Source organism: Chlamydotis macqueenii, chromosome Z, assembly GCF_036417535.1.
Source record: "Chlamydotis macqueenii isolate bChlMac1 chromosome Z, bChlMac1.mat, whole genome shotgun sequence".
NCBI classification, from domain to species: Eukaryota; Metazoa; Chordata; class Aves; order Otidiformes; family Otididae; genus Chlamydotis; species Chlamydotis macqueenii.
The window spans coordinates 82,133,807-82,159,676 of NC_141593.1; the positions used below are offsets into that span (position 1 = coordinate 82,133,807).

Sequence of the window (25,870 nt, forward strand, 5' to 3'; positions counted from 1 at the left end):
TGTTTTTTTTTCCCCACTGTTCACAGCCCACACTGTTATTGCCTCAAAAACTCATATAGTTTTTTTGGAATTCAAATGCAGCACTTAGCGTGCTTGTGGCACATACGGAATATTGCGTAGTCAGGGTGTGGGGATCCGTAGGAGCAGCTTCTTGGTTGAAATGCACTTAGGTATCAAGAACATGTTGACAACAAGAGTTTATTATACCTGATACCTAAAACATGCTAAAATACCAGATACAGATACATATAGGAAAAAGGAGTGCTTTTCAGTAAATTGTGTATTGTTGTTGTAGCAGAAATTAGACAGGTAGGTGTTGCTTAGGTTATGCCACTGTTTGATTATAGTTACTGTAAACTAAAACTGCTGATTCATAATCATGAGTGTTTTCAGTTTGCTTCAAAACCAAAGTGAGAAAACAAGATCTACCTTCATGTGACAAGTGACAGTATCAATATCATCCCTCCTTCTCTTTTCTTCTTTGGAGAAAGTGAAAATAGCGTGTTAAATAACACAGAGTTCTTGAGTATTGCAGGGACCTCTGCTGGGTTCTTGATCTGTTATCTTGTGACTACGAGTTTTCTCAAGGTTGTATTTTTTAATTAACATAAAACACACTGGATAATAATTTCTTCTATGTAAGAATTTTTCTTTTCTAGACTACCATATTTGCTACTGCTGTCAGCCTCTTGTATAAAACAGTGTTTTGGGTTTTTTTTTCCTTTTATGGGAGTGATTAGATGTGCGGTGTGTAGGGCTCGTAGAAAATTCTGTTTGTGATCTTGGAGTGTTGCGGATGAGTTGCTCGGGCAGTATGTCTCACAGTTCTAGTTGGCGAGCTTTGCACCTTAAGCAGATGCTCCCAGTTTGAAGTCTAGGCAAAGCTGTGTTGCCCTGAAGCTGGTGGCTCTTGGAGGACTGGGAACAGGGGTGGAGAAGAAACTTCTGCCTCCAGAAAGTAAAGGAACTGGGTTGGGCTCCGGTGTGTTCATTCTCATAATTTCTGCTCTTGTTTTTCTGAGGGAGGGAAACTTGCACTCACAACAGCTTGGGGCTTTGTCCAGAGTCTCTTCTGCCAAAGGAAGAACCTCGTCAGGAGGCAGGGAGGTTGCTGGCCGTCTGGACTCCTCACGAGCTCTTCAAGGCTCAGAAACCTTCCTGGTCCTGGAAGAAGTGGGCTCTCTCCTGCCTTTGTGCCTTCCTTGGTACAAGTGCTTGAACCGAGTAGAAAACTGACATTTTTGATCCCCAGGAAGGAATCCTCTGTGAGACAGGACAAGGACTCGTGAAGGTGGAGGTTTTATGTTTTTTAAATGAGCAATAAGGCGCTGCTTCCTGCAGAGCTGCAGGGGGCCCTTCTGAGGCGGTTTTGAGAGATCCTGCGTTAGGAGCCAGTGCTGAAGCAGGAAGTGTCCCAGTCTGGCTCTTTCTAAGTGGGAATAGTAAAACAACGTTGAGGTTTTTTTTAAATTATCTAAGGAAAAAACTCAACAACACCTGCTCCCCCCCAGTTATGCAGTGTTATCGTTAGGTGATATTTTAACAGCAAAGTTCTATTAAGACTCCTTGACTTCATGATCTGTTTACCTTCTTCTATTATTTTCCATTGGTTTTGGTAGCCAATGCCATTGTGACAATGTGTGTACCACTTCACGTGGCTTTGTGGATAACATTTTGTTTCTGCAACCTGGAGGTGAAAAATACCATTTCTGATTCAGAGCATCGCTCGCTAGCTCTTGCGAGGGCCAACTGCCCATTTAAGTATTGCTTAGTTTGATTATTGTAATAAAAGTAACCGAGCTCATAACCTCAGAGACCTTCTGTCCGAAGATGAAGTCCTGATTTACACAGCATTTCCACCCTTGTGAACCTCTCTCTGAAGAGCACCGTTTCTGTTGCAGCTGTGCTGCGCGGGGCCGTGCCGGCTGTCCCGTGGTGATACTGCAGACTGCGCGACGCGAGCTCTCGCTGAGCTCAGCAGCTCTGCTTGGCATGTGGCTGGCACCTCATCGCTGGCTTTCCTGGCGTTCTCTTATCAGCTTGCAGTTTGCCACTGCAGATACGTTTGGAACATTCTGGTGTCTAAAACAGTACACAGAAATTTAAATAGTTATCTGTTTAAATTACAGCTAAATACTCACTTTCTGAAGGATGTAGAGCTAAGAAGAGGATTTTTGAGCTACCTACAGAAAAGGAGAGCTCTGCTGCAGTGACAGCTCATACATTACTGTAATACTCCATTGTGCCGAGTGGGAACCTGAGAAGAGCGGTCACGGTATGGTGTGCTGCTTCTATTATTTGAGTCTGACTGAATGAAAATGAAATCCCAGTGTGTGCCAACGTGGAGAATTTATTGTGACGGAAACGGGAGGTTCCCGAAAGCAGGCGATCGAAGACCACATTTTACGAAGAAATTAAAGTAGGAGTTTAAAACAAATTATTGATGTCAGAACTCTTTTCAAAACACTTTCTATGCCCAGTGAGGAATTTTGCCTTGTGTTCCAAGTATGGCTTTTGTGAGTATTTCTGTATGTATAGCTGAGGGAACTTTAGGTAACCCGTTCTGTGATCAAATGGAAATACTGGGATCACTCTTTATTATAATGACAATGAAATGAACATCTCTGACAATGAAAAGTAAGTTTGAAGATAAAATGCTGTAGAGGGATTGTCTGGATACAAAACCAGAGCTTCCTTGCAGTCTCTGCTTCCGACTCCATTTAAGAGAAACACGGAGTGTGTAACCTGTGGTACTGAAGTGGTGGGCTGCCTGGATGCACGCAGAGTCGGAAGGCAGCCCATGAGCTCTGTTACCTTGCTCAGCATGTACAGGCTTTCTTTCCAGGTCACTTGCATTAACCATGAAAGGACGTTAAGTAGAAGTTGTCTCTGCATAGCAAAGGTTATAGAGCAGCAGCCATGCTACTGTGTACTTAAGGCTAAATAATTTCTTATGCCTGCAAATTGAATTACGAGCATGTAAAGGTATGTATGTTTAGGTACTGTGCTCGCTCAGTGCGCACCTGGCGAACTCTTTTCCTCTGCTTACAAAACAAATAAACAACCGAACAAAAACTTTGTGAAAGCATTAGACACCGTAGGATATACTAATAACTGAATGCACAGTGCTTCTTACATCAGCTGTGGGGTAGTTCTAAATTTTTCTGCATATCCCTAACTTCCTGAGCGTAAGTAAGCTTTAATTGAGATGTCGGCAGTTTAAATAATTTTTGCACCATTTGACTCTCCTCTTTTTAAAGTCAGTTGTTGTTCACTGCTCTCAGTTGTTTTTTGTTCAAGCGTAAAGCTGTTTCACAGTCTTAATGGTTATAAAAATAAAGAACAAACATACCGATATTAAGCTTTGAACTTCACGTAGGTTACTGAAATCCAGAAATCGTAAAGCTGACACCTAACCTAAAGATGGTGTGACAGCTCCGTTAGTTTCTAGGTAGTATGAAGCCTTGTTTTACACTGTGGTACATATAATAGTGATCTTATTCAAAGGTTGTGCTTGCTAACACTTGATTTTGTGTGACCAAATTCAAATCCAAGTAGATTATCTCAAAAAACACTGCTTAAAAATCTATTACTGTGAATTTGAGTAGTATGGTTAATTTGACTATAGTTGACCAGCTTTAGCTGGTACATAAAATTCAGTGATCAAGTATTGCTAATTGTCTTTTCTGTGCCAAAATGGCAGAAATTTTATTTTAATAATCAAAGTAGAAGAAAACAGTACGTGTGAGTCTGTGTTATGAAAGTTATCTGGCTCAATGTGCTGCGATTATCAATAAATTCAGCAGCACTTGAGGCTGTAAAAACGCTGCATGAGCTAAACAGCTTTTCAATTTCTTGGTTCAAACCAGTCTTTAAAAAATTTGTCATGTTTTTGTTTCATGAGAAAATGAATTGGTTTATTTCCTATGTCTTCTTTTAGCATCTCTAAATGATGGTTGGTCTCGCTTCTGGGTATATTAATCTTTGTTGCGAATACCTGTTCTGTGTGATGAGAAAATTGCCGAAGAGTAAAATTTCAGGGTTAGTCTTTTCCACACTGGTAACCTGGATCATCTTTTAAGTAGAGTTTTGCAGGAGGCATGGTCCTGTTTTAGCAGTGGTCTTTGGCTTTTGTCTTGGGTGTGTTACAGTCAGCTTTCTGATCTGGAGAAGGACCAACATAATCCTGCTCTTTGTTGTTAGTTTTACTGTGGTGTGTGGAGTTTGAAGGCTGTCAGATGGCAAATCCACTCCGTCGTGCTCCTGAAGTGGCACTTCGGGCGGGAATGTCCTGATGCGGCTCTCCTGACGGTTGGGTGCCACGTGTAGTCCTGCACTCACTCACCTCCTCGCGCACCGGCCCTTCCCCGGGCAGCCTCTGTACCGAGGGTCTCAATGCAGTTTCACTCTCCTCCCTAGCAATCATACTTGTTGAGGTTCATCTGTCCTCTGCAGATGAATGTATTTTTGCTCTGCTTCAGTTTATTCTTCATCTCTGCTCTGAACTCTGTGTGCATAATTGAACAGAGCAAATCTATTTCTAACTTTCTTAGCTCTGAGGGGGTGTCAGTTTATCGCTAAAATTATTTTCTTGTTACCTTTGTCAAGTTGTGGAAATTTAAACTAGAATAATAGTAATAGTTTTTACATATTTTGAGGTTATACCCACACCAGCTGAGTTTATGAATGTTAAAAGCACAACAAGCATCTCTAGACATAGAGGGGTTTTTGTTGTTGTTTTTGGTTTTTTTTTAGATGGGTATTTAAAGCCATGTGTATTGAAGAACTGCACCGCAAAAGCATGAGGTAACAAACCAATGAACCCTAATGCTTACGTGTGAAAACCTGTTGGGTTTGTGACCACCTGTGCGAAGTTGGGGCCTATGCTGAGTCAGGGCTGTAATGAGCTGAGTGCCATCGCAGGAACAACATTAGCAAAGAATTTTAGATTAAATTAGAATTCAGCTACAGAAAAAGGAACTGCCCTCCGAGGATTCTTCCCCATCCTCCCTCAGTAGCTGGCATGGGCAGTTGGCTTTGTTTATAACATGCGACGTTTGTGAATTTCAACAATGGTAACAGGCTTTAGAAGTGAAAGAGGTGTGCCTGGAGTCACGTGAGGCAGTCGGCCATTGGAATGGCAATGTAAATTGTTTAGAAAAGATATCCTGCTGATTGCTTCTACAAAGAAACGCAGCACAGCAGGACAACATAGCAGGAGTGGTTCGTGTAAATATACTAGCATCTGACTAATAGACGGGTATTAAGTGCAAAACTATATCCTGCTATTCAGTTTCATTAAGTTTTTAATACTAAACCTCCACCAAATTAACTGAGAATTAAAATCGTGGAAAAAATATTGTTGTAGTGGTTGTGTGAGGTTTTTTGTCTTTCTCTTACAAAGATGTTGTTTTTCTTAACAGCTTAATTGAGGGACAGTGTATAAGAACAGTAATTAGAAAGTAATAGGATATTTCCAGAATTACTTGGAATGGAAAATGACACAGACGCACTCAAACTTATTATTTTAAATTCAGTTATTACAGATACTGTATTATTAAAATTTATATAAAGAGGCAATTTCAGTGGTACGTCTTTTCCGGTTTTAGATCACCGCGTGCATATCGTAGCTGCTGTGTAACTTTTAAATATATGTGTTTATATTTTATCTATATATTTATACACATACACACACAGATACTGACTCGGATTGTGTCTTGCAACTCCACTTGGCTTAATGGAGAGCTCATGGAGCTGTGTTTGTGCTGCGGATCACAGTACCGATTCCTCATCGCCCGTGTGTTTGGAAGAGCGCATCGCTTTGTTCGCAGTGTTACGAAGCGCGTTGTGAGAGGCTGGGGTGGCCTCTCGGTGCTGTCCTTGGCCGACCCTCTGCCTGTGTGATAGCCTTTGGGGTCTGGGGAGGAGAGGGTTGCGTAGCTGTTACCACATGCCGTTAAGGCAAGTGAGAGATCTGACCTGTAGCAGCTGAAGTGGTATTTTACACTTGAGTGAAATAACCACTCTTTTTCACAATAGTTCTCTGAAGAGCATTTGTTGCCTGCACCTTACAAAAAATTAATTAAAGCTTAGTAACAGAACCTTTGATGTAAAGGTGGTGTGGTCAGGTAGATTAGGTTTTGCCGTGCGTTACACAGACTTACTGAAGTAAACCTGAGAGCTGGTAGTATTGAAATAATATGTGAGGTGTGTAAGCCCTAGAGAGTACTCAGGTGTCTCTTCAGCCCTCTGTCCTTCACTGAGTGTGGCTGGATCACTCAGGAAATATATCCGTACGCTGGCCCAAGGCTGCTGGGGCCGGGAGTGCCGGGTTCGTCCAGGCAGCCTCTGCCACGGAGCAGCTCTTCTCCCAGGAGGGAAGATCTTTGAGCTCTGACCGGAGAGATTCTTTGTTATAGAATAAACCAGTTTCTTCTTCTTTTCCCATTTTCCTGGCTCCCTGACCAGAGGACAAAACATGAGATGACATCTTGCTTTTCCTGCCTGTAAGTCCCTTATACATACTTTTTCTTCACTTTTTTTTTTCCCTAAACCTGTCCTCAAATCCTTCTTTATTGATCAGTACTGCAGTGTGATGGCCAAAACTGTCCTAGCACTTGACCTAGAGAAGCTCAAGCCAAAAAGATGGAAGGTTATTCCTGTATTTTACATTTACATTTATGTTGTCACGGTAACAGATTTTTATCTCAGATTCCTCTTCCCGTTGTTGTTTTTGGCAAGAGTACCTCAGCCTGTGGTGTTGTAACCTTCCATATTTTTCTCATTATTGCTGCCTGCCTAGCTTTTGGGTTTTTTGTATTGTTGTATCTGATCTCCTTTAACCTCCCACCAGCCTGTCAGAGGTCACTTCAGGAGCTCCCTGGAATGTTGAGGCTGGAAGCCAGCTGAAGGCACGCTTGTGACCCAGTGTTACATGCTAACTTCCCTGTTTCAGTTGGGAAAATGTCACCTCGAGTACTGTGAGAAGTTGCAGTCACAGCCTGTCCTGCTGTGGAGGTTCATTTGTTCCTATCTGTCGGGCTTATTTCTGTGTTTGAGTGCATTGAGTGTTGTGTTCTCTTTACGTGCTTTATTCTTGACCAGTCTGTTTATTCTTATTTGTTCTCCTGCTATCATCCAGATGTTTCAGTGTTGGTAAGTGTTTTCGGCATATCTGCTGGCTTTGAGGGTAGCCAGTTGTGCTTCTTTCTGGGGGTGGGCAATGGCCTTCTGCAGACTGACGAATGTTCTCCATGAATTTCCAAAATTTATAGTTTTAGTTTATGATTGCATATTGGCTAGTTTCAGTGGTTTCCAGGTTTCCGTAACTGAGAGCTCTCATGGATTTCCTCACCTGCTGTTTTACTTTTCCAGATAGGCATTTGCATCCAGGTCTCTGAATTGTTAAAATAATTTTCTTTTGATGATTGTCACCTTTACTGTCTCTGTTTTCTTCCCCTGTCCCACCTTCCCTTCCACATTTCTGGGGTCAGTGCAGTGAGACTAAGTAACCTGTTTTAGGTAGCCTTTTTTGTTTTGTGTGACCAACCTACGTTTTGGCTTTTGCGACTGTTACCTTTCAGCACAAGACTGTCCCAGTAATTTGACTGATGAGTTTCTGAGGGTATTTCTTCTCTTATTAGATCCCAAGTTTCTTCACCAGTCCTTCTGAGAAAGCCATCCTCTCACTCGCAGCCAAGAGCATCTGAGCACACTTGATCTGTTCCTCTGCTTGTCTGTCTGTGCCTGTGCTGCTGAGAGCACAGGCTGTGACCCTGCAGCCATCGTCCTGCCTGTAATTATCGGGTAGCAGTGTTCACTTAATCGGTGTGAACCTGTAACCTCCTCTCTGCCTTCTGAGCCCCTTCTGTGGCGGAGGTCGTGGGGGTCCCGTGCTGCCGCCGGGTTCCTCTGCAGGGAGCATCTCCGGGACGCTGTGCCATGCCATCTGCCTCCTCTCCCAGCTCCCAGAAGAGCTTTCTGAAGAACCGTGCAGCAGCCGTCCCCCAGGCTGAGACCCCCTGGCAGCCCCCTCGCTCGGGCCAGGGCCGGCCCAGCATCCTCCCACACCCGTACCTGTGTCCGGGCAGGACCCGCGGGGGTGCAGCTGCAGGAGGAACAGGCGTCAGTGCCGATGACGCTCGTTTTTCCGTCCGCTGTTGGCTCTGCCCTCCGGGATGTCTGTAACGCCACCACTAAAACTTTGCTCTCTCTGCGTGGCTTTCTCTGCTGAGCCCCAGCTCCAGGACGAGCTGAACTGTCCTTCTCGCTCCTCTGTTCGGCAGCCCGGCCTTTTTGTGAGGGGCAGTTCGGTAAGGCCGCGGCGGGGGCTGGCCACCCCGGGTGCGAGCAGGGCGTGCCTGCCCGGGCCGCAGCCGCTGCGGGAGCCGTGCGTCAGGCGGTTATTATGCCAGTTGCTAGGCAGCGTTTTAATATTTACCTCTGTGCCTGACACGCGGCTGTGTGCCGCTTCACCCCCGCTGCAGTCCCAGCTCGGCTGACAGCGGGGCACGGCACGCGGCCCTCGGGAGAGGAACCGCAGAACGACCCGCAGTGAAAGGTGGTCCTCGCGTCAGGCTGGTGGTGTCTGTCTTGCCTGGTGGCTGCCGAGCGAGGGGAAGCCTTGGCAGCTCCCTGCCTTGTCACGCTGCGGGCTCACGTGGTGGCAGGCCCCCAGCTCTAAAGGGCCGGGAGGACAAGGAACCCCCTCCTTGCGTTGGCTCTTCTGGGGAATGGGCTGGAAAACTGGAGGCCCCGAATAGCGGGGAATTCAGGCAAAGGGTGCTGTAAATACAGGGGGGCAGTTACAGTCAACCTGGAGTATTTCTGGGGAGGGTGGCTTGGCATTCTGCACAGCCTCTGATCAGCAGCCATGCACCGAACTGTTTTCTGTGTACTAAACAGAAAACTACTAACTTGTGAAAGCTACTTCTAACTACTACTGAACTACTCTTCTTCCTCCGTGAGCCTTCCAACTCCTCATCTGTAGTTCCTGCCATCCAGCGGGACGGGGAGGAGGAAGCAGCAGCTGGTTTCTTTGGGAGGTTTCCACTGATCTCTGCAGGTTGTGCTGATGCTGCTGTGGTGGAACTTGGGACACAGTTTTTCCCTGTATTGTAAGGAAAAAGGCTCGGTGGGAGTTTTCAGAGGCAAGGAAGGGCTCAGATAAATGTGTTTTTGTAAGGACAGGGACTAGGGTGGCTAATATGAGGGTGTAGAACAGATAATTGCTTATTAGTCATGTAGAAGGAATTCAGATTAATTTCATGGAGAAGAAAGGAAAAGAAAAACTATTAAAGGGCAAATTAAGAAAAATGTGGTGTTGCCTGTAGGTTACCTGATGGTGGTAGTGGAAATATATGAAAAGGTTGTTTAAAAAGTCTTGTTCCCTGTCCTGGTGTGGGAGGCTCTGTGCATTCCTGCGTACGTCCCCACCCATACAAAACGTCCCGTCTCCTGTGTCATCAAGGTGTATGTATATACATACATGGAAGCAGATATTAATTGCTGACATTTCTGTAGTGTGACAATGGCAAGTTCTCACTAGTGTCCAGGTGTCCGAGGTGTCCAGTATCCCGGATGCACTGCTGGGGAGAGCACGCTGCCATCAGCATAGTGTGCCTTTTACATTCTGGACAACTTCTGTTCTTGTTCTTGTGCTGTGAAAAGTTAGGGAAATGAGAACCCTTTCTGTGGGGAAGTTAAGAGGTCCCCCCAGGTACAGAATAGCAATGTGACTTCTGAGTTCATTCAGACAATGTGTGCTTTCATACAGCAAGTGGGACAGTAAACGTGAAGAGAAAATCTAAAAATGTGGGAACTTGTGCTGGTCATTTAAATGTAAACTATGAATGTGTTGCTGTGATCGAGATAGCAAATAGAGCTTTGAGCTGAAGAACATGAAGCAGGAGCAGAGACATAGTATTACATCTGAATAAAAGTATTGATGAGACAATTAGAATATCTGTTTCTGGTCTTTGAAGCTTGACACAGTCACAGCAGAGTGAAAGCATGCTGTTAGATTCACAGTACCGAAGCGAGGAAAACATTTGCAGCTTTTCTGGAAGGGCTGCATCATATGCAGAAACAGTTGTGTGTGTTGCATACAGATTAATAATTCCTTTTTATCTCAACGTATTTGAGTTTGCTAATTTAGTATTAAGTACTCTGTGTGACAAACTAGTAAATCCAAAAGTACAATTTTTGTTTAAAAAAGAAACGTGGAAGAGTCCTGCACAGTGAGTATGTATGCTTCAGTATGACAGCAGGATTTGAGGTTGTTTTCATACTTGGTATGAGATTAGCTTTCAGTACACTTCAGAGGGAAAAAACTACATTGTGAGAAGATCTATGGGCATCACGCTGACGAAATCCTATGTACTTAAATTATAGAAATACAGGCAGGACAGAAAAACTAAAATTATAACTCTAATTTTCAGTAATAATTTTTAGCTGGATATTTAATGAATTCAGGTTGTTTATGCTTGCTTAATAGCAGTATATGTAACAAAGGTGAAACTAATTAGTGGGTTTTTTTTCCTCTCAGAAGCAGTCACCCTCTGCAGATGCATCAAAACCACAAAGCATGAAGCCATCTGAAGCAAAGGTACGAATTTCTGAGGAACTCATGCTTGCAGCTGAGCACAAATATCAGAAGTTTTCATTTATAATACTGATACCAAGTAACTTTACCATGCAGATTCCTTCTCTGCAGCTTAGTTTCCTTTTTTAAAAAAAAGCCTAAAAAATGCTATACAAAGTACTGAGAGGATTTTATGACAGCAATACTAGTTTTAATTTTGGCATACTTTCCCTTTGTGACATATGTATAGCTCCCCCCAGTGTAATTACAGTGTAATTTACCTAATGATAATTTTCCACATATTCAAAGAATTCAGGACAAGTTTCAGCTTTTAGGGCACGTACAATTGTATCTTCTCGTTAATCTCATATCTTTGTTTGTCTGACGGCTTCCTTGCCCTTGTCCTTTATGCTTGTTCTGTCTTGTTGTATGACTAGAACTTCTTCAGTGACGGAGATGTGTCATCAATCATGTACTTCACTTGTTAGAAGAGAGTCATAATCCTCATTACGCCTCTGTTGCCTAACAGAGTTTACGTATCTTATTTAAACATATGATTAATGATTCTCTTCCTCCTTCTTTGTCCGTAATCATAACAGTGAAACCAACAAAAACACTGAATACCGAACCAGACCGGCAGGGACTTGTGCCGTGTAAAGCGTAGGGCTGCCTGCACCTGTGTGAGTACGAACAGAGGAGAGCTGACAGCGGGGCTGGGGGGGCCTCTGAGGTCCAGGCAGGGCAGAGCCAGCTCTGTAGGGAGATCAGGCTGCCCAAGGCCGTGCCAGGTGAGCTTTGGGTACCTGCGAGTGTGGTTGCACAACGTCTCTGGATAGCCGGTTCTAGTGTTTCGTCACCTTTGTTATGATGATTTTTTCCCTTTTACCAAATGGGAAGCTCCTTTGCTGTAATTTCTGTCTGTTGCCTGTTGTTATTTTAGTGCATATCTATAAGAAGAGTCTAGCTCCATCTTCTCTGGACATGAAGCTAGCCATTGTGTTCCTTAACCTTTTACAACCCTTCTCCACGCACACATGTAGACCTAGACTGGTGGCGGTGAGCTAGATGACAATTAAAGCATTTCATTTTGTGCATGATCATGGTTACTTGTAAATAAAGGTATCTGCAAGTCTCCAGTTTCATCTTCCTATAACGTTTGTGAGTAAACTCGTTTGTGTCGTGTTCATTGCTGATGCTGTTCTCCATATGGTTGAACCCAGACAGCTGTGTAAAAATAGTTACGGTCTTTCAAAACTGCTTGAAATTTGAAATAATTCCAGAAGAATGTGGTAAATATCTAATCAGATGAGAAAAAAATAGGGTAGCAGAGGCGTACCATACTCCAGCACTGTGAGACTGGTAAACACAAATCCCTTTGAAACAATGTCCTGCATTTGCGTGTGTGAGACAATTAATGTTTTCTTCTAATGTCTGTTGCATGATTAGTGCCTTCTTCCTACTGGGTTGAGCAAGTCATCTGCATTTTGACAGCAGACTCCTTTGAAAAGAGAGAAGGTTGCTGAGTCACTTTCATTTCCAGTCCTACATTTCTTTCCAATTAACAACTCTTTCCTAATTGCCTGCTATAACCAAGTCTCATTTGTCTTTCTTAGAGTCTCTGTGGTGTGGAGCTACTCTTAGGTGTGCTCTGGACCCCTCTTTAGCTTTCCCTGCTGTGTATGTGACTCCTGTGTCTGGAATTAACCCGCAGAATTGTGCGTCTCTGAGAAAGCTGTGAGCTCCTGCAGCAGAGGAAGGAATGTGGAACTTCTTGTTTTGCAGGCGAAGCCCTGGGGTTAGGCAGAAGGGTTGGAAGACGAGGTGGAGAGTGGGCAGCCTGCGGCTTTTGCTGGCGGAATGGAGGAAGCAGGGTGCTGCCGCAGGAACACGTCCTGTTCAGCTTTCTTCCTTTTGCACACCTTTGTGCAACTGCACTGTCAGCTAGGGAACTGGTTAAAAATATTTTTATTTCCCAGGCTATTTTTCCATTTCCTGTGTCAGTTTAGAATGCGGCCTCTCGGATGCTGGCGCAGTGCAGGTGGAAGCAGGCGGTGGAAGGGGAGGTGGGACATCCTTTTCTCCGTAGGAGTGCACTGTTCACGGTGAACTGATGCGCTGGCATCTGGCTGTGACTGCTTACAACTGGCTCTGAAGGATGACCGAATAGTTGCCTTTGAATGTAGTCTTGTGCTAACATCTTGGTTTGACTTGCCTGGTAGTAGTTTTTTTAGTTGGATTTGAACTGTGTTGTTGTTAAAAGTGTATCTAAACAGATGTGTCTGTGTGTGTGAGCAGTATGTGTGTTCATGATCACGTGAACCTTATGGTGGCCTTAGCATCTTCACGTGCGTCACGTGCGTCCAAGCCTTGAATCACCAAATTGCCCATATGAGTCCACATATTCCTCAGCATTGTCAGAGATACATTTATAGTATGAGCAACTCTGCACATTTCCAAAGATGTACAGAAATGTAGAGTGGTGCATACCCTACACAAAAAATACGTTAAGTATTTAGTAGAATAATATTTACTTGTTTTTTTTAAACAGCATACAGTTGCTAATAACTGGTTTTGCAGGCTGAGAACTGGAATTCGTGTTCTGTACAGCTGTTGTCAGGGATTGACAGAAGTGCAAGTAAATATACTTTATTCTCCTGCAAGAGAAGTGTGTTTACTTTTCTACTGAAAAGCACATAAGGAAAACCCAAATTTGTACTTCAACAGCCGAGTACTTAAAGTCCTAAGGAGGCAGCAGTCCCGCAGCAGGAAGAGCCAAACTCCGTGTTTCTTCAGCCTCGTGCTTGCCCTTCTGTTACATTTCATTGCAGCCCTGCTGCCAAAGGACATCTCATGTCTGATTGACGTGCTACATAAACCCAGCCAACTGTTTTTAGCTTAAAAACTGTGAAAATTTGGGATTACCTTTCCAATATAAAATTATTGAGTGTGCAGGTTCACAAACGGATGTGTGTGTCTTTTGAGTTAACCATATGGTAGTCACGTAATTATGATACACAAGTGGGAGCATGTGAAGTCTGACTGAACCTGAGAGGTACTGTGCTTTAATCAGATCAGACATCAAGAGAAAATCCAAAGGGGGCCATCTGAGAAGTCAAGTGATTTTTTTTTTTAATTATTTTTATTTTTTTCCCAGCTTTGGAGATTTGGAATTTTTTATCCTCCCTCTCTGTCAGTATTTACCTGTTGTAACTTACTTGCCTGTGGTGTTGTATTCTTTACTGTGGTCTACAGCTTTGAGATCTTTGCCAAGATTGTGCCCAAGCATCTATTTTTTTATGGATGTTCAGGATTTCCCAGCCTAGTGTCAGTACTTCAGTATGTGAGTGTGAATACTTGCATAACAAATGGTAAACAATTTCTCTGTGTGGTCAGCTAGAACACAGAAGCTGGATATATCTAAATGGTAATTAGTGTTTGGCAGCTGCAATTAAAATATTACACAGCAATGAAAAAATTGAAATCACTGCCTAATAGATTTGTTTCTTTGTTTTTCACTGTCTTTTAATAGGCTACTGGGGAAAAAAGTCAATTGTTTGTCTCGTAGTAACTTTAAATATGCTCAGTGTGTTAGTAGGATAGAGGAGATAAGGAGGGCTTCTGTCTGTGACCTCTCATTCCCCAGGTAGAGTTCAAAACTCTCTGCTGCAGTGCACGGAGTGACACGAGACACTGGTGTCCCGTCCGGCTCCAGAGGAAGCGCAGGGATGCCAGCCCAACGGGGAAGTCACCCGGGCTCCAGGGTCTGCATCTCCCGCCGTGCGCTCTGTGCACCCAGTGCTGTTCCTGGCAGGTGGAATCACGCTCCCCTGCCTGGTCCGTGTGCTCCCCCAGCCATTCAGTGGGCAGAGCTTCTGCGGCTCACGCAGGAGGCAACAGCCTCCTCTTCGGCGTCTCTAGATGACTTTCCAGTAGCCACATTGGCTCCTTTTGTGTTATTCGTAGCACAGCTGAAGTAGCAAGAGCAAGGAAAAATAGTAAGAGAAATATGGTGAGGAGGTTGGCATTTTCATTTTTCTTTCTTCTTATCAGATACAAGTATTGTTTACTTTTTCAGTGTTTGTTCTTAGTGTTTCCACTAGTGGTAGTTTGTTGCTTACTGTACTTTGATTTGAGGTGAATCACAGGAATCCGTTTTGTGGCCTGGCTGCAGAAAAATTTCAGCTGTAAATCAATCTGCTCATTGTATTTGTTTAATGTATTCTTTTTCTCTTCTTTCAATCCTTCATATCAGGAGTGTGTGTGTGTTTGCACACGCTTGAGTGCTCTTAGATCGCTGGAATAGAGATCTGTGCCGGCATGTTACAAAGTGTGAGATTGAAGCACTGTACATCAGCTACATAGCACGAGTGTGGACCTGTCTGATATTCTTCTTTAAATAACCTGATCCCTTAGAAACAGCAAACATATTAATCTCTGTCTGTATATATGTCATTTTTGTTTCAGTCTGCACCAACAACCAAAACAGAATCTGGAAAAAACATGCAGTCAACCAAGGTAAATACTTGCCTTTCGAGTTGTTGTACTTTGGTCTTTCACTAAGTTTGAAAAAAGAGGCTGAACTCCCTGCTGCCATTGTGCCTCGGGAAACTGCTGTGTGGTCAGTAACGTACTGGTGCACAAAACAGCTAGGAGCTGGCAGGTGTGGAGTTGCAGTGTGTGGAGTGAGCAGTCAGGATGCTTTATTGCTTCACAACAGCTTAAGAAGTGTTCTGTTATATTCTGTTAACCATCTTTAAATCTGCTTGAATGGTGGTAAGGGTAAATGATGTCAATTTTTTATTTTGTGACAGCCAACGGACTCTCAGAATAAACAGCCATCTGAAGAGAGGCAAAAGGAACCCAGTGGTGTAAGTAGCATAATTTTTCTCTGTCTCTTTTTTTTTTTTTTTCTTTTAATGAGAGCTTCTTGTGGTGTTTTTCTCTTTTCTTTCTTTCATTTGTTTTTAAAAAAAAACCAACCCAACCCAAACAAAGCTAGCCTACCAGTCTTTTTGTATCTCATGATAATAGTTTATCTCTACACAGGCAAAAAGCGAACCCCCACCTTCTGTGACAACAGCTTCTAAACCAGATAACACAGGAAAAGTAGCCACAGCTCAAGCTGACCAGCCTCCCTCAGCAACCTCCACAGAGACAGCAAAGGTGCAGTAGAAGTAGCAATCCAATTTTTATTATTTATGTCATTGTAGGGGTGAGATGTATTCTTACGCTGAATATTTGTCCTAGTTTTGGCAGGGGTGGAGTTAATTTTCTTCTCAGTAGCTGGTGTTTTGGATTTCATGTGTGAAGGATGTTGATAAACACACTGATGATGTGAGTTGTTGTGAATGAGACCAAGGACACTGTCTGGCTTTCCAGGCCTCGCTATTGTGCAGGTGCAGGAAGCTGGGAGAAAGACAGACAGAATAATTGACCCAAACTGGCCAAAGAGTATTCCATGCCATGAACGTCATGCTCAGTGTATAAGTGGGGGCTGGCCAGGGAGGTATCTGCCTTCCTGGCATCCATCTCTCTCTCGTTCGCTGGCATCGTTCCCTCTACCTTGCTGGCTCCCTTTTCACTCCTTGCTTGCTGCTTGGTGTTGTTTCCGTGATGGCTGCTCGGGACGGGCTGTATTGGCCATTGGGACATCGGGTGGTGAGAAAACGTACATTGTTCATTTTGTGTATATTAATATCTTTATAGTCTGTTATTATTGTAATTTCCCTTTGCTATTCTAGTAAACTGTCTTCATCTCAACCCACAAGTGTTCCTTTCTTCTTCCCTTTCTTTGAGCTCTGCTGCGTTGTGATTTTTTGGGGGCCCAGTCTCACTTTACAGTATTGTTGTGGCTTAGCCCTGTCACCACAGCTTCTCGATCACCCTCCCCAGTGCTGAAGCAGTTTTCACCCTCCCTGTTGGAGCAGTATTTGCTGCTGGCGTTAATTGTGTATTGCAAATTACCGGGTGATAAATGAAAAGCTTTCAAAAGACACTTGGAAGGGGCCTCGTAGTTCTTTCTGCACTGCAGATTTCTTCTACTGGCATAGTAGAAGAAAGAGGTAGAGAACTTAAAATAGCATGCTTTCTGTCTCACAGCAAACACTGGAAACAGAGTATGTCTCCTAGTACTGCAGGTAGGTGGTAGCTCGCCCTGCCCAAGCGTCTGGACGCTGTGCAGGTGCATTAGCCAGGTGCTGACTCCAGAAAAATACACGCAGCTTCAGAGCTGGCTGTTTTAGGCTGGGCTCAGTATCCTACGAGCTGCAGCTACTTGAGTTCCAGACCACTCAGCCAGTAGGTAGAAGCGGCTTATCGTTTTTATTCAAAGTGTTGATGAAGAGGGACAACAGATATGCATGCCTGAGTAGAACACCTCTGTTTTACTTTGGTTTGTATCTAGAATTTTTAACATAGGGCCATATAATACAGCTGTCTCTTAATTTTTCTCTTATTTCTCCAGGCTAACTCTGAGAAAATGTCCATAGCAGCTGGTGCAGATGGTGCAGGGGCAGCCAGCGCAAGTGTGGTTGCTGCAGCTGATAAGTCAAGTACTGAGGTTGGTAAACACAGTCCCAGACAAATACTCACTGTGTGAAAATGTCTCAGAGTGTGCTTCTCTCTCTGAAACACTTCAGTTTGAGAAAAAATAAATTGATAACTGCTGAAGTATTGCTATGTAGTAGTTCTGTATGGTGGTGAAGGACTATCTGAAATAATAGGTAACAAACTAGTGGCATGTCGTTTGTGTTTGTTCAAACAGGGCTTACTTAGAGTCACTTCTACCACAAATAGCATAAAACTAATTACTCTTTATTTTCATATGTTTGTATATGTATCCAGATCTATCAACTGGTATATAAATACAAATGATGCTGTTACTGACACTGGGGAACGAGTTTAAGAACAGTTCTCACTGAAAAATTTGGCAAGTGCAGGACCTACTGCAATAAAGACCTAGTTTTGCTTTGATTTCCAGGAGTTTTCTGCAGATTCACCAGATAATTCAGATTTTTTTTTTCCTTGGTACAGCATGATGATTTTTATAATGGTTTGCTTGTTTTTCAGCCTATCATGGATGAGTCAGCACTGGATAGCCTCATAGATACCCTAGGTGGACCTGAAGAAGATGTGCCTACTAGTCCTGTCTACACTGGTCCAGAAGTTACGGTATTTTACATTTGTAGTTTTTATTTTTTAGAAGATTCGTCTCTAAAATATGTCTGCATTTGCTCACTGCCGCATTGATCCAGTATTTGTTGCTTTGATCTGCTAGGAGCTAAAATAGAGTTTGCACAGTTGGTTTTAGTGCTGTTTTCACTGATACAGAAATGATACAGTTCTGTCTGTAGTGCAATAGAAAACAGTAAAGTGTCAACAAAGAAAGTGTATTGCTTTTTGAACTGACTTCCCAGTGTGGTCCCCAGAGGATTTACAAAAGGCAGTGATGGAGTTATAAGAGAGTGTAAACAACCTAGGAGATTTCATTTCTACTTGAGAAAGAATAAAACATGGAGAATTTCAGAAGAATGCATACTTTTCTGAGTTAGAATGGGAGGATAACATAGGAAGGATTAAGATTACAAGCTCAATGGTTCAGTGCAATACTCAGCCATGATAAAAAATTTGGAATTTATCAATATTTAAAATTCAGTCTAGGTTGGAGATGCAGAGTTTTGCTAGATGGCATGTACTGTTGAAGCTAGTAGGGTTGTGTATGACACTGGATTCTGAAAGATGCTGTATAGTCACAGTCCAGGACCGGCCCTCTGACCTAGCCAGCTCTCACATTTTCTTCCCAGAAGTATCACTGTAGATAGCTGTGCTGTAGAAAAGTGATTTCAGTAAAACAGGAGTAAAAAACATTAATGTGTGCGTTCTTTTCTTAGGAAGATATATCTTCAAGATACTTGGAAGAAATGGGTAAACGGGAAGGAAGTCTCCCTCCAGAGTATGTTAAATTGTTGAAGGTTAGTGAATTAAAAAAAAAAATTCTTCATGCATATTCTCATTCATATTATATGGTTTTGCTTCCCATTTACTGCAAAATTAATTCTCATTTTAGGGCAAAGGGGATGGCAAAGATCAAGTCCCACCAAAAGCAGGTGAACAAGATGAGGTAAGACTTTTTTTTTTGTATTGGAATGTAAAAATAACCCAGTTATCATTGGATTCCTAGGAAAATGTTGCCTGTCTTCCAAAAGTCCTGGGAAGTGGGAGAGCGCTGTAGGGTGCCAGATAACACAGATACTGGTAAAAATAGAGCTTGGCACAGATGTTTTTAATAAAAACGTGGGAATTTTCAAGACGCTAACTGAAGCTGAAACAGGTCAAATAAGTGCTCATGACGTTGAGCCTGGCAATAGCAAAGGGAAGAAAGAGTAGCTGTGCTTGCAGGAGTCTCTTCGTAGTGTCTTCAGCACAGTTTACTTGAAGTTACGTACTTAGCCATAGAATTCTGTAAGCCAGCTTAATATTACTGTTTATAAGTTTAACATATAAAAGCCTATCTGTAAAATGAATCAACCAGTGAGGGGAAATATCTTTGTTTTTTCTGTGACAGCAACATGTGCTTATGAGGTCACTGTGTGAGTAAGCATGGAGCACACTCCGATTTTAAACCAAGTTTGATGACATTGGTACTGGAGCTTTAATATTCATAACCGAGTTTGCAATTTCTTGCTCAGAAACCAATGACAGAAGATGAGCTTGCAGAGGCCCTGTCGTCTGACTTTAGCTGTAGCACTGCTACTGCTGAAGAAAAGAAGACAAGCCTGACAGAGGTATTGGTATTTTTCTTGCTGTTGCGTGCCTTTATTGCAATGAAACATTGACGTTATTGTCCTAGTATTTAACTTTAAAATGATCTTGGCAGTTTTCTCCTTTTTATTTTTGCAAATTTGCCTGTAATTTCATATCTCTCATAGAAACCAAGTAAGGAAGGAGAAATCTTGCAAGCACAAGCAGCAAGTCCAGTGAAGACCTCAGTTCCTTCTAAAGAGAAGAAAACAAAATCAAAAGAGGTATACAAGTCATTCTTTGACTGGTTAACTTCTGATTAAAATTTACAAGGACATGTCATGTTTTATGTATGTCTGATCTTGTAAAGATGTTCATCATCCTCATTTCCAGTTGTAAATCCTGTTTTCGTAGGAAGTGTAGGAATAATAGGAATTGCTGTTGCTCAGGCTGTACTCTACCTTAAAGATCCGGCCTTAGTGGGTCGGATGATTTTCATTCTGGGTTCTTCTGCAGAAAAACTCTGACTCTTCTGACTAGAGGCAACAGAACAGAAAAATGTATATGTTTTCTTAGCTATGTGATATGTGCTTAAAACTTGGATGTGGTGTAATTTTCTCATGTTTTGCAAACCTTTCTCTTTTCCTCTGTACAGAACAAGTGTGACGTTACACGTTCTAGGTTTGCCGTATTAAAGAATATGGCAATTGTGTTGTGTTATACTGCACTTTTTTTTCCTTGCCTTTTTTTTTTTTTTTCCTTTTCCCCTCTCCTTAAGAGGACATAAGTCTTGATTAGACTGCACTGATCTTATGTCATAGTTTGCCGTATCCTGCGATGTGATGTGAGGGACATCAAGTAAAGCCAAACAGAAATAACCAGTCCAGTGCTGGCTGTTTGCTTCATGTACAGCATAAAAGATATGTGAAATAAAACTTGTGTCAGTTTAAAGAAATAACAAAAAGATTTGTGTATTGTCTTAAATACAGGAAATTAAAGATGATGCAATGGAAGCTCTTCTTGATACCCTTGGTGGACCTGAACCTGAACCTGAAGAAGATCTTACCCCTGTTGTAGAGGTGTCAGAGGTACAGTCTTGCTCCTTTTTACAGCAGCTTTCAGACTCTCCCGTGGAATCCCGAGTCCTCTTTGTTAGATACCGTACAAATGTGTGAAATAATAACAAAGCGACTTTCGTATCAAAGGCCTAAGGAATGTCTCAGTCTCATGTGATTAAGGAAATCAGGAAATAAAGAAATCGCAAGTGGAGAGAGGTAAAATAGAATATAGTAAGGTGACCTGGAAAATGATAAGCATTTCATTTGGCCGTACAAGTACACATACATCTACCTTTCCCTGTCCTATAGTTGCTCTTTTGTTTTTCCCCAAGCACTGCATATGATTTATAGCAAGCTTTTGTTTTGTACTTATTTGCTGCTTGATTTGTAATTAACTTTTGGGGATGTTAGTGCATGCACTCCTTTTTCCATCAGACCGCATTATCTTTCTAATTTGGGCCTTGCCTTTTGTTGTGTCTATTAAGATTTTTATTTTTCTTCAACAGTTAGATTTTAACAGTGACCCTATGTTTGCTTATCAAACTTTGGCTTTTTAGTTTAGTCTTGCAAACTACCTACAACGCTACTAATATCAGTTATTTTCCCCTGTCTTCACTTACAATTCAGAGCAAACAAATGACAGGGAAATAGTAGAAAATTATTTGTTGTGGAGAAAAGATGTTGGAGCTCAATTTTCACAAAAAAAAAACCAAAACATGTTGTGGTGCAGATTCAGTTAGTCTGGGCCTTCAGATAACTTAGTGGAAGCATTGCTTCATGAAGGAGGTCCAGAGAATTGAGAGCTGTGTTTCAGTAGCAGTGATAGAAAAAGATGCAGAATTACGGCTTACATAATCAGAGTGATAAAATCCAAGGAAACCCGAGGATTTTGTTTACCCCAACAATTCTGAAAGCACATACCACAAGGCTACAGCTCTGTATAGTCTGAAGGTTTTTAGAATTTAAAGTAATATAGCCATATTCAATTATGACATGGGTTCTCAAACCATGTTGTTTTTACTACAGAAATTTGATAGGAGTAAATTGAGGAATTTTAGTATCTTGATATATGGAATAATTTTATCTGCTGCTGGTACGTCTTAAACAGTGGGCTGAAGAGTCTTGGTAGTGAAGTTGAGTATACTTTGAGTTTATATTTTAATTTGTCTAAGTGCTTTTTTTTGGGTCCTTTTTTTAAAGGCAAAAGCTAAAGAGAAAAAAGAAGAAAAAGCTGGAGAACGTGATGATACAATACCTCCAGAATATAGGCTAGCACCAGAGTTGGTAAGTTTTCACACCTCGGTTACTTAGTGAATAGGGCACTGTGTCTGACATTCACTTTTGTCCCAAAGAGGGAAAGAATTTGGGGAAAACAAGCAAAACTAGTATTTGATAGAATCGTCTGTGATTCTATAGTCATAGAATAGCTTTGGTTGGAAGGGAGCGTTAAAGCCACCCAGTCCAACCCCACTGCCAGGAGCAGGGACATCTCCAACCGGATCAGGTTGCTCAGAGCCCCGGCCAACCTGGCCTGGAACGTTTCCAGGGATGGGGCACCCACCGTCTCTCTGGGCGACCTGGGACAGTGCTCCACCACCCTCAGTGTAAAAAATTTCTTCCTTATATCCAGTCTAATTCTGCCTATGTCACTGATTTCATCTGGTGTGTATCATTTATTTTATATTATTTTGCTGGTGATTATGGAGTATAGCACTTCGTATAGCAGTGGAAAAATGTCAATAATATTTACTTTACTTTTAGGATAAAGATGGAAAACCAATATTGCCAAAGCCTGAAGAAAAACCTAAGGTTAGGAAACTGAGAATATTGTAGAAGTGTGAATGGATATCCTTTTTCCTCCCTCTCTGTCATCACTTCTCTCTGTGCCATTATGTAAGATCCTTGGTCTGCTTCTGTGTTTCTTCCTTGGACAAAACCTACTGATCTGAAGAGTCAAGTGCAAGCTACTTTTATTGGAATTTACTGGCTGTCCATAAAGAGCTCATAGTGAGAAAAAGGTTTAGAGAGAGAGTTACAGAAATGACTACTGACACAAAGAAAATCTGTTTGGGGAGATAGTGTAAGGTGTTCTGCGGAAGTCTGTTGGAGGTGTTAAAGGACAGGGAGAGGCAAGGCAGGAATGACTTTTGTTTTCTTGTCGGTTTCCTCTCATTAGTCAGCAGATACCACAGAATAGTTTGGGTTGGAAGGGACCTTAAAGATCCTGTAGTTCCAGCCCCCTCCCTGGGGAGGGACACCTTGCACCAGATCAGGTTCCTCAGAGCCCCGTCCAACCTGGCCTTGAATGTTTCCAGAGATGGGGCATCCACCACCAATCTGGGCAACCTGGGACAGTGCCCCACCACCCTCACAGGGAAGAATTTTTTTCCTTATCTAAATCTAAATCTAAATCTACCCTCTTCCAGTTTAAAGCCATTACCCCTTGTTCTGTCACTTCGTGATCTTGTCAGAAGTCCTCCCCAGCTTTCCTGTAGGTCACTTTAGGTACTGGAAGGCCACTATAAGATCTCCCCGGAGCCTCCTCTTCTCCAGGCTGAACAGCCCCAGCTCTCTCAGCCTGGCCTCACAGGAGAGGTGCTCCAGCCCTCTCATCATCGTCATGGCCTCCTCTGGACTCACTCCAACAGGTCCACGTCCTTTTGATGTTGAGGGCCTCAGAGCTGGACACAGGTCTGAAAGAACACAACTGGAAAGAAGGAAAAAGCTGCTGTGGACGTTTTCCTAATCACGAAGAACAACCTGGACTTCACAGAAAGCATCCATCCATCGTGGCCTAGAAAGTGCAGGATAGAATGAAAAGATTGAAAGAGGAAGTTGCAAAAAGGTTAATTTAAAATGCACAGAAAGCAAAAATTAGGAGAAGCAAAGGAACTGTGCACTGAAGAAACTGAGGGCTTCACCTTGGAAATAGTGTCAGTTGAGGAGTGCTGCCAAAATGGGAAAAGTACAGGAAACTTCCGTTCTTCTGAAACAAGTGGGAAGGTGAGGACCAATCTGAGCAAGAGTGACACTATGCCTTTTTAGCAGAAATATGAAGTCATTTGTATTATTTAAGCTTAAAATATGGAGGAACGCAAAGGCAGTGATTAAAAGATTTTATGTCTCTAAAAATTTGCATGTCAGGTCTCAGACGTGCAGTCGTCTTAAGTGGGTGATGTATGAGAGCTGCACAGAAGGAACACCTGCCAAATATGTCATAAGGAGAAAAAGAGGGAGCAGCTGTGTTCTGAGGGAAGCCGGCACTAATGGTAGGAGACAAGCCTTCCTGTTCCACAGGGAGCACAAAGAAAAGCTCCAGAAGAGGAATGTGGCATGAGTTAAGGGAGGTTGTTCGTAGTTTGACTGAAGGCCAGTACAAAACCAAAGCAGATGATGACTTCAGAATCATGAGGTCTTATGCTAAAAGAATTAAGAGGTTGGCAGAAGAATAAGAATTCCTGTGCTCTTCCACCTCTGTCAGTCAGAGACACAAATGCAATTGAATAGTTGTTCTGCAAGTGAACCACAGGGGTATCGAAGTCACATGTTGCAGTATTTTTCTCATCACAACTTCACTGTTTATAATTTGAAGAAGGTGATTTTGAGCAAGATGTGTTGACCAGCATTCCTGCGGTATCACCAGTAGTTCAGATCTGTGAAACCAAAACCAAAACAGCAAAAAAGTTACATCAGTAGGTGAAAGACCTGCAATTGCTTACAGTTCTGCCTTGACTCCTGATGAATGAAAAGTTCTTCCTTCATGATTTCAGCCAGGGTTTCTGTTACTTTGGGCCCCTATTCTGCATACCCTTAAGCACGTGCAGTGGCGTTACTTTTGTGAGAAGAGTTGTTAGGCTTTTTTGATTTAGTGTTTGAAAGAGGATTCAGTCATTAAAAGTGAGGCCTTATGTGATGAGACATTCTATAAAGACTTCAGGGTACTGATCAAAAAAGGAAGGAGAGTGGGAGGGAAAGGAAGAACTCTCCTTTAGAAATGTTCTTTAACGTATTTTGAATTTGACCAAATGAGCCCGTACCAAATAAGTTCCACATAGCAAGTGAATGACGATCACTGCTGTCAAAGGTTTAAACGTTTAGGTGTAAACAGTCATTCAGGATCCCAGGAGCGTTAGTAATAGATCACAGAAGTATATAGATCACGTAGATGACATAGTATCAACAGATTGTGATACATCACACAGAAGGGAACTAGAACTGCAGTTTGTTCGCTATTCCCTAAAACACACTCGGTGAAAACCACTGCATGTCAGCAGTCAGTGCACAAGCTAAGAGAACTTCCAGGTGACACTGCCTCCGAGGGAGCTCTGCTTCTGCTGGAGAACCGTACTCTGACAGCTCTGCTTTCCCCTACCCGTATGTAATTTAGGAGTATTACAACAACACGGTGCTGTTAAAGTAAATACTATATAGTAAATATTAGCATTCCTTTTTTCTCCAAATTAAGAGGTTGCATTTTCCTTTTCAGTAGCCCTGTAAACAGTATTGAACTTAATGTTCTCTACGTTATATTGACTTTTGATAACAAAGCAACTAACTCGTTCTGAAAAGTGGTTTTCTTAGTTTTATGCACTGCAGAATTCGTGCTGCTTTGTTGCACATAAATGTGGAAGGCTATTTCAGTGCAGGCTACGGAAGTTTTTCTACTTTCTGAGTAGTTAAAATATAATTCTTGAAAAAATAAATTAAAACCAGGCAGTGGTTTTAATTACCTGTACCATGTATGACTTTTTTGCAGCCTCTGAGTGAATCTGAGCTTGTTGATGAATTTTCAAAAGACTTCGCTTGCCCTGCACAGCCTGCAGTACAGTCCAAGCCATCGAAGCCCAGCAGCACGTCCAAAGTATGTCTTTCTGGTTCACTGAAGATGCTGACACTGATAGTTTTGCTAAGACTGGATAATGCTACTATTCTTATAAGAAAAATGTTTTCTTAAATGTTTTCTTCTATTCTCCACCCCCCCCGCCCCATTGTCTTCAGTGGAACATGCAGTATTGGCACTTAGTCCTTAGTTGAGGGGCTTCTACCTTTAAATTTAGACTTTTCTTTCTTGTTTGGTACTGTATTAAAAAAAAAAGCCACTTAACAAGTACACTTCAGGTTTCTGACCATATTCAGTAAAATGCAGTGTAACTGCTCTGTTTCAGAAGCCTTCAACTCCTGCGCCTGCAAAAACTACTGAGGATGAAGTAGTCCCTCGTGCCAGTGCTTGCACTGTGCAGTCTTCAGCTCCATCAGCTGTGTCTTCAGTGAGTAGTCTTAGCTGAGCTAAAGGAAAACTCAGTGCTTCTTTTATCCAATGATATAGCATATTGTCGAGATGCTTATTCCAGTATTGCATATTCTTCCTCTGTAGAGGTAAACCAGAAAGGCTGAGTGCTTTCCAGAAAAAACAAGTCAAGCAGAAACTGAACAGGGAAGGTCAGTGACCTTCTTAACAGAAGAAGTCAAACTGACAGTTCTTGTGGTCTGC

The 25,870-nt window shown here is 42.4% G+C and overlaps 1 protein-coding gene across 9 annotated transcripts in view; it reads left to right on the forward strand.

Moving 5' to 3' along the window:
* Positions 1-25,870, forward strand: part of CAST (calpastatin) — a 61,507-nt gene that overhangs the window by 21,610 nt on the left and 14,027 nt on the right. For 4 of the 9 annotated variants that reach the window (XM_086770335.1, XM_086770337.1, XM_086770338.1 and 1 more), the window contains 15 exons: positions 10,547-10,606; positions 15,047-15,097; positions 15,394-15,450; positions 15,629-15,745; positions 17,046-17,141; positions 17,651-17,752; positions 18,472-18,552; positions 18,648-18,701; positions 19,270-19,365; positions 19,510-19,605; positions 20,311-20,409; positions 21,580-21,663; positions 22,141-22,188; positions 25,136-25,240; positions 25,545-25,646. In XM_086770335.1, coding sequence (XP_086626461.1) covers positions 10,547-10,606; positions 15,047-15,097; positions 15,394-15,450; positions 15,629-15,745; positions 17,046-17,141; positions 17,651-17,752; positions 18,472-18,552; positions 18,648-18,701; positions 19,270-19,365; positions 19,510-19,605; positions 20,311-20,409; positions 21,580-21,663; positions 22,141-22,188; positions 25,136-25,240; positions 25,545-25,646 — 1,248 coding nt within the window. Of the gene's footprint in view, positions 1-2,129; positions 2,276-7,787; positions 7,807-10,546; positions 10,607-15,046; positions 15,098-15,393; positions 15,451-15,628; positions 15,746-17,045; positions 17,142-17,650; positions 17,753-18,471; positions 18,553-18,647; positions 18,702-19,269; positions 19,366-19,509; positions 19,606-20,310; positions 20,410-21,579; positions 21,664-22,140; positions 22,189-25,135; positions 25,241-25,544; positions 25,647-25,870 lie in introns of those variants that run through there. The other 5 variants (XM_086770336.1, XM_086770343.1, XM_086770340.1 and 2 more) reach the window with 4 other exon arrangements.